The sequence below is a fragment of the Mastacembelus armatus genome, chromosome 5 (assembly GCF_900324485.2).
Source record: "Mastacembelus armatus chromosome 5, fMasArm1.2, whole genome shotgun sequence".
NCBI classification, from domain to species: domain Eukaryota; kingdom Metazoa; phylum Chordata; class Actinopteri; order Synbranchiformes; family Mastacembelidae; genus Mastacembelus; species Mastacembelus armatus.
In genome coordinates, this window is record NC_046637.1 from 883,861 (window position 1) to 892,500 (window position 8,640).

At 45.0% G+C, this 8,640-nt stretch overlaps 1 protein-coding gene across 3 annotated transcripts in view; it reads left to right on the forward strand.

Annotated features, from left to right (window-relative positions):
* Positions 1–3,771, forward strand: part of dag1 (dystroglycan 1) — a 43,353-nt gene extending 39,582 nt beyond the window's left edge. For all 3 annotated transcript variants that reach the window (XM_026306095.2, XM_026306096.2, XM_026306097.2), the window contains exon 4: positions 53–3,771. In XM_026306095.2, coding sequence (XP_026161880.1) covers positions 53–1,873 — 1,821 coding nt within the window. In that variant the 3' untranslated portion in view covers positions 1,874–3,771. The remainder of the gene's footprint in view (positions 1–52) is intronic.
* The last annotated feature ends 4,869 nt before the right edge of the window (positions 3,772–8,640 follow it).

The following is an 8,640-nucleotide window of genomic DNA, read 5'->3' on the forward strand; positions in this document are numbered from 1 at the left end:
ACAGAACGTATGAATCATATAATTAAATGGATAATGAATTATGTCTCTGCAGGTGGTGGAGAATGGTGCTCTGCTGTCCTGGAAGCTCGGCTGCTCACTGGACCAGAGCACAGTCCCAAATATCGACAGCGTCCAGGGTCCTGCGAAGGAAGGAGCGATGTCAGCCAAGCTGGGCTACCCTGTGGTGGGATGGCACATTGCTAACAAGAAACCTCATGTCCCTAAGCGGGTGAGGCGCCAATTAAACAACACTCCAACACCTGTTCTCACCGTGCTTCCGCCGACGACTGTGGTGGAGCCTCCGGTGAGGATCATCCCCACACTCTCCTCTCCCTCAATTGCTGCACCAACTGAAAGCTCAGCTCCACCTGTTAGAGGCCCTGTTCCCTTGCCAGGTAAGCCTACAATCAGAGTCCGTGACCCTATTGCCCACACTCCAACCTTGGGACCCCCTCAGCCTACAAGGGTAACGGAGACAACTAGCACTATTTTCATTCAGCCAACCACAACAAGGCCTCCCCCTGCAGAAGCCACCCTCACGCCACACACACCTACCCGAAGACCAACCAAGAAGCCTAAGAGGCCCAAAAGCACACCAGTACCTAGAGAGACCTCCACAGTCAAGCCCTCCAGGCGAACCACACCGTCACCCGGTGTCATCCCCGATCCATACAATGAGAAGCCTGTCTTGCGTAACCCTATTGACCAGGTCAACGCATTGGTGGGCACCTATTTTGAGGTCAAGATCCCATCCGACACATTCTTTGATAAGGAGGATGGGACCACAGACAAGCTGCGTCTCACTCTGAGACAGAACCACAATGAAGTGGTTAAAGAGGGTTCCTGGATCCAGTTCAACACCACCAGCCAACTTCTTTATGGGCTGCCCGATGTTCAGCATGTGGGAAAACATGAATATTTCATGCAGGCAACTGACAAAGGTGGCCTGAATGCAATTGATGCTTTTGAGGTCCGCGTAAACCGCTGGCCGCTCAATGACAAGACCCCTGTGATCTTCACAGCCCGATTTGAAGGTGAGCCACGCTCTGTAACAAATGATATCCACAAGAAGATCCTTCTGGTTAAGAAGCTGGCATATGCACTGGGAGACCGCAACAGCAGCACAGTGAGTCTCCGGAATATTAGCAAAGGGTCTATTGTGGTGGAGTGGACCAACACTAGTCTGCCGCAGCACCCGTGTCCAAAGGAACAGCTCACAGTCATGAGCCGGACACTTGCCAGTGCTGACGGAACACCCTCACCGACCTTCAAGTACTCTATGGAGCCGGAGTTCAGACCCCTGGACGTCATGGTCAAGGGTCGAGCAAGCTGCAGAAAATATTCCTTCATCCCACCAAGAGAGATTGACCAACCAGAACCTCCAGCAGTCACCCCAGCTCTGGGGACAGGCCGGCAGAGCACAGATGACGTCTATCTCCACACAGTCATTCCTGCTGTGGTGGTTGCAGCGATCTTGCTAATAGCAGGTATCATTGCGATGATCTGCTACAGGAAGAAGCGGAAGGGCAAGCTAACCATTGAGGACCAGGCCACCTTCATCAAGAAGGGTGTGCCCATTATTTTTGCTGATGAACTTGATGACTCCAAGCCGCCTCCATCCTCCAGTATGCCGTTGATTCTCCAAGAGGAGAAGCCCCCGCTTCCTCCCCCTGAATACCCCAACATGGCCACCCCAGAGACCACTCCCCTCAACCAGGAGCTGCTGGGGGAGTACACAGCTCTGCGGGATGAGGACCCCAATGCACCACCCTACCAGCCACCGCCTCCCTTCACCACTCCCATGGAGGGAAAGGGCTCCCGTCCCAAGAACATGACTCCCTACAGATCTCCACCCCCATATGTGCCACCCTAAGACTTGTTTAACCCTCCCCTCATAGGGCGGAGGGAGAGGATGCCTGAGGAACTGTAACGGGTTCCATTCTGGTGTTTGTCTGTCTGGACATTTATCGGGAGTGAAGACAAGAGGTGCTAAAGTACAAAACAGCTACAGGGGATTTTGGCTTGGGGAGGGGGGGTGGGTTGAGTCGGGTGGGGTTTTACTGATGGGACGATCGGTTGAAAGAGCTAGGATAGACTACTATCTCACTGGTAGCCCAGCTACTGCAGTGGCCTATGGCAAATTCTTGTCACGTTGGCTTTGGTGTCGACCAGTTGGTCAGAAGCAACAACTGGGAGATGTTCTCTCCCTTCCCAACGTTTCTTTTTTTTCACCGCTGTTTTGGATACTGGCTTTTATTTTGGTTTTTCATCTTTGTCCCAAGATTATTATTTCTCCCCCTCTGGACTGAATCATTTGCCTAACAACTTTTCTTTTGTTTTGCTTTTAAATAACACGAGAAGACAGTGAACTGCCATCAGAGCACTGCAGGCAACAACTCCTACTTTAATAAGGAGACAGAGCTTCTCTGAATATGGAAAAAGTTATGACATGGATCTCCAATCACCCCTGCAGACGACACGAGAGAGCGGGAGGCCGAGGGGGGTGTGTGTGTGTGTGTGTGAATGAGTGGGTGTGTTTATTCAGACTCACTACGGTTTGCCTTTTAACACTAGTTGTCTGTTTTTATCCTTATTCACATTGTCTAGTAAAGATGAGAATAACAAGGTAGCCTAAAAAGATTTAGTGATGAATAAGAAATGCTTTTTATTTTATTGGTTTTAAAATTCACTGTATATCTGGAGGATGTTCTGATAGATTGTGTTATATTTTTTCGGAGGTGGAAGAAGAGAGGGCCTGCCTCACTAAAATAACCTGCAGGAGTGTTTAATTCCAGTTTTGGGTATGACAGTATATCAATGGCGAGCCATTAGATGAAAATCAGTCGTCCTCAGCAGAACTAATGGGCTCAATAGGGAACAAGCCAAAACAAAACAACACAAATCTGTAGTATGAAAGAAACGTACAGTATTCGTTTATTGTGGATTTATACTTACACGTGCATCTCAGCTCCTGTAGTTTGACCCTAATTGGCGACAGAGTTAGTTCATGTTAATGAATCGACAGCGAACGTGTCACTTCTGCTCTTTTCTACAAACGTCCAACACCTCCAGCCCCAACCCCAAACAGGAAGAGGAGCCCTGCGGTTTATTTTGGCCCAGGGATGATTATTTTTATGTGATGAGGCAGCTCCTGTCTCCAGCTTGAGGAGAGTCATTGTGTGTCATGGAGACTGTGCCGGACTGCATTGTACAGATGTTCATACTATAGAGGTCACGGAGGTGGACGTTAATAAGGAAGAACAAATCTTTGCAGTAATTAGCTCGTTGAACAAACGGTCAATGAAATCTCCTAATTTTTTACAAAGTTTTTGATACAGCCTCAAATTGTTTGATTATTAAATAAAGCTGATTAATGATTAGTCTTCTGTGATTTGTAAAATCTTAGCCTAGAAGTTTAATTATGATTCAGTTATGTACACTTTCTTTTTTTTTTTCCTCATGGGTCACATATTTCAAATGTTTTATTTTTTGTGTGTGTTTGCATATAAAATGTATCTCCCACTATACAAAGATAAAATGACCCATACTTTATGTAACCACGGGTTTTATTTTTATGTCCTTATGTTTGCTGATGAGTTTTAAAGTGACCCTTTGCAATAATCACGTGAGGCACAGTCCACTGAGCGACTGGCTGGTCGCTGCAGGATCATGCGAGTGTCATAATATTGTTGGTTTTTGCAGGATGCCAAGGCTTTTTTGCTCAAGTGTGCATTGTCATAATAAAACCAACTGGTGCGATTAAAAACTAAACCAGCCCCTCTTCATTCATGAGTCTGATTTACCTTTAACTCGCTGGTTCTGGGGGGACATGTCCTCCTGTCATACCCCCCCGATCCAACCCTGACTGATCTTTATGGATGAGGCTTTTGGTCACTGTCACTTTTCTACTGTTCCCACTTAGCCTTGAACTGATGAATCACTCTGTCTCGAGACCACAGGAGGTTTTACCTTCCTTGATGGCCTGCTGCCGAGCAACCGTCTCTGGTCTTTGGACTCGCTGGAACAGTTGTCCTTTTTCTGCTAAATTATTCTGCTCCTGAGCGACTAGTTGGACAATTCAGTTTGAGAGCTCTGCCCATTAAAAAGGCTTTGCTGTGAAAACAGTCTCTCAGCTCCATCTGTCATTGCATGCGGATAATTTGCATTGATTACTTAGAATATTGATTAGATGTAAATGATTTGCCAGCTCTGTTGCACCTCTCTGATAATTCATGACAGAGTTTAATTTGGAAGTAGGGGAAGTGATGATGAATGCATTCCCAAGATGCTGCTAGGTGCTAAGTAGATAAATAATGGATAAATGTAGTGATGACAAAGACTAATAGAGGATTGATCTTTGGCTGATTGAGACACCCTGTGTTGCAGCTTAATGTTTACATGACATCTTCATCTTTCAAACTAAAACCGGCAACATTCCCGTTTCAGAGATGAGGGGGTTGAACCGACACATCTCAGGCTTCTCCGTCTTGATGGAAACAGATCACTGTAGAAGCTAAACAAATGAAATAAACGTGAAAGGCTGCAGCTCAGTAGATCAATATGATGAACTTCAGGATTTCACAAGCAAACTGTCATCTCCAGTGCGCTGCACGTCTGATTCTGGCAGATTATGGATGTGCTGAGTTTGCATTTTGCAAGACCTAATCAGTCGCCTTCGAGGCTCCAGACTGGCTCGATCTATCACAGGGACGTTGCTAAACTGATGTGTAGTGCAGTGCGGTCCGTATCCTGAAGGAGCGTCACGTCACAAACAGTCAACTTCCTTGTTTGAGCTAAAATAGAACCTACACACAGTTAAAGTCTGTTTGGGTCTCTGCACACAAGCAGCGATGACAGCTTTTTGTGAAAGTGTACAAAGGCTGAGTGATAATCGCAGGGCTTATGTAGGACACCTGTGATTAAGAGGAAGGGTTGGTGCTTTATAAAGCCTCTCAGAATAGAACTACACTTGGTAAACCCAAGAATAGGACTACTTCTCAGAATAGAAGCCCCGGAGCAGGATCAATTCTCAGGCTGCTTGACTGTACACTTAACACCGACTCCATGTTCCCTGGATACCCTGTTCTTCTGCTCCACTTCTCAGATACAGCCTCTGAATACAGACACACAGGAGTGGGCTCTGCACACAATTTGCCTTTGTGTCATTATGTTGGAGGGTTTTTTCAGAAGTTCTCTTTGCTTCCAAGCCTGAGAGCTTGATCCTGTTTCAGAGAAGCAGAAAACCAAAGATTAATGACATGCAGGCACATGTGTGTGAAGTGGTGATGTCCAGCTCTTTCTGATGTTATTCCGTTTGTGTTGTGGTTCTTAGTCTGGTCTGAACCAGCTGCTACAACAGAAAACAAAATGCAGGAAAAGCCCAGTGCTGAACTCTTTCAGAATGTGTTGTGCTGTGCACTGCAGTACTTTCTGACGCTATTACAGTGCAGTGGTTACTGATGTGTGGCAGCTTCACTTATGACACACTGCATGGTGTTGGAAATGTCCTCAGTAACCCATCATCCCACAGTGAAACCTGTGGTCTGGGTGTTTCTGTGAATGATTTTAGGTCTGTGCACTCTTCGCCTTAGCTCTGTAGTGTAGCTATATACTTAAATGCTTCTCTGTGATTTGTTTTAGATTTGTTATATACTGAAAGGCACATACGTTGTCAGTTTGGTAATATCTTCCTAAATGACAAGCAGGTAAAAATGTGTTTGACAAATGGAACAAAAAAGCCAGAGTTGTTTAGAGTCAGGCCTGCGACAGACGATTAGTCCTCTCTAGAACTGTCACAAACATTAGCAGATCTGACTTCAGCTGACTGAGTCTCTTTCTCCCCTTAATGGAACAATCTCGTGACAGGAGCACGATTGGACTTTTTGACAGTTTGTTTGAGGAAATAGCTCCAACCACAAAGGCTTCACTATTATAGCTCTTTTTGCAGGCACGTTGATTTACAACCCTCAGCGGCCACAAGGTCTGCATTCAACCGCTGCCTATGGTGTGCCGCTGGCGTGCACCGGGCCTGGGAGAAACGGGGACCACGCGGAGTCTGATGGTCGGGCAGAGACGTCAAGGAGCAGGACTTTAAATTGAAAATAAATTGACTATCCATCCCAGGGAAAGTAATTCAGAAAACAATTCAGCTAGTCTCCTGCAGCCTCGCTATTATCCACAACGTCACGAGGACTTTCAACACTGTCCACAATGACAGAGTCCTTCATTACAATGAACATGGCCTGTGTTTATTCTACTCAGCAGAGTGAACATGAAATTGTCCCTGAGCCTGAGCACTGACCTCTCAGAGGTTTGCTGAGTTATTGTCGAGTTGCTTCAGTCCATGTTTAATGTAATAAATGTGGAAAATGTCTCCCAGCACTTTCAGGTGTTTTTTTACTGCAGTTCTTTGATATTGGGGCATAAGCTGTTTTGGTTTGTTTGTTCACATAACAAACATAAAAAATGAGCTTTATCCCTCAAAATGAAGTTTTCCAGTCTGACTTGCTGTGTATTATAAACTACAACATATTATTCTGTGTAGCATTTAACACAGAAACAGTTCCAATGCTCAAACTATAGCGAGAGCACCTTCCTTTTCCAGTTTTCATAACCTTTTAACACACATAAAAGATGAAATTAACAACTGTAGTTTTGGTTTGTTCTTTGTCATGGAGCAGGAACCGAGGGCTGTGAGTCAGCCTGGTTTTCAGAAGCATTAACTCTTATTGAGCCCAAAACAACAGCTGACATTTCTTCTGCTCAGATTGTCTTGGTCGATGGAAAACACTCAGGCCCTAATATGCTGAAATTGCAGTATAACAGTGCTGTTGAGCTGAAAGTGCAAAGTTGGAGTCTGTTGATGCTGGGAAGACATGAAAGTTCAAAAATGGTCAAGATGTTTTCTTTGTTGTCTTTATCCCAGTTCTTAAGGCATGAGACGTGTCATATAAATGGACCCTTACATATTCATATATCATTTATCTCCAGAGGTCATGACGCACACAATAAGGATTTGACTTTGACACAGGCAGATCAGATTCAATGCTGAGTCTGACTGTGAAACCCATTTAAAAAACAAACATTTCTGGCTCTGATTATTGCACACTGGTAAATGACATTATGCCCAGTTTTAATGGGACAGATCGAACATTATGTTCATGTGACCATGTTTGTTTCTGTGCCCCGACACCTCACGGCTCCACGCTGGGTGACAGGGTGGGGGCAGACTTTCAGTCGCACCCGTCGTGCGTCTTAACGAGCTGAGGACACGCTGATGATTTGTGGTAGTCTGGCGTTTTCATCTGAGCGTCCATCGCTGACACCGAGACCATCTGATCTCTGTATCTGAACCACTTGCTTTTGGATTTCATGACCCTTGATAAACATTATTTACACTGCTTTAGAGCCATCTTTGGATATGGAAATACAGCCACAAAAACTGTACCTGGATGACAGTCAGCTATAAAGTTGGCAGGTAATGCTAAGGCTGACGCTAAAACAGACATACAGTACATTTAATTGATAATGTGTTATTATTAAACACACTATCAATTCTAATAGTCAATGGATGATGTTTGACCAGCTTATAGAAAGTTTCTGGTCATAATGCAAAAATGAAGCAAATAACAGGATGTCAGTGGGGAGGAACACCTGGAAGACACAACGTGTGTTGGTCACTTTGACCCACTGATGTTTGTAAAGGTTATTTCGTTTTATTAAATGAATGAAAACTCACATTTCCTGCCTACTTTCATCTCATGTTGCCCTTGACAGTGGAAATCAAAGCGAGGACGTCCATGACTGTTAAATTGATTCCTGACACAACCCCAGGTTCTTTTCTCTCCACCACCATCCTGTCAATGAAAATAAGGATTAAACAGCCTATGAAGCACAAAATGTCACGGTTGCTCATCCCCGTCTGTACAGCACTGAGGGTCCACAAGGTTCCATGTGTCATAAATTTAGCTCTGGACCCAAACTGAATTGACCCGTCACCTTCAGGAATGAGGATTTACTGCAGGACTGTTGGATTAGACTGACTCAGTCTGACACAGGAGTCCCTAACAAACTGACTGGGTCTGACGCAGGGGTTCCTAATAAACTGACTGGGTCTGACATGGGGGTTCCTATTAAACTGATTGGGTCTGACATGGGGGTTCCTATTAAACTGATTGGGTCTGATATGGGGGTTCCTATTAAACTAACCACTGACTGTATGGTATATCTAGAAAGTTGCCATGTGCAGTGAATTTGTCGTGTAAACTGAGTGAAAATATTCTTGCCCCTGCTCCAAATACCACTGAAGGAGTCCTGGAACAAGGCACTTAACTGCAGCTGCCCCTGTAGAGCTGCTCAAGTGTCCAATTTAGAAGATTTTGGCTCAACTTGGAAACACACAGTTGTGAAAATATGTGACAGCGAGAGCTTCTGGAAACACCGTGCATAAATACAGAGCAAAACAAATTGCATCAGCGCATTTTAATGGGCCATTAATGGACCACTGCAGCTGTTTGTATGCTTCTTCACTGCATGGTGAGCATAACACAGGGAGCATTGGCAAAGGACTGGATTTAAAGAGCTTTCCTTATTATGTGGCTGCAGCTATATGTGATTGTTTGTCTGTCTAGTGATCCAGCT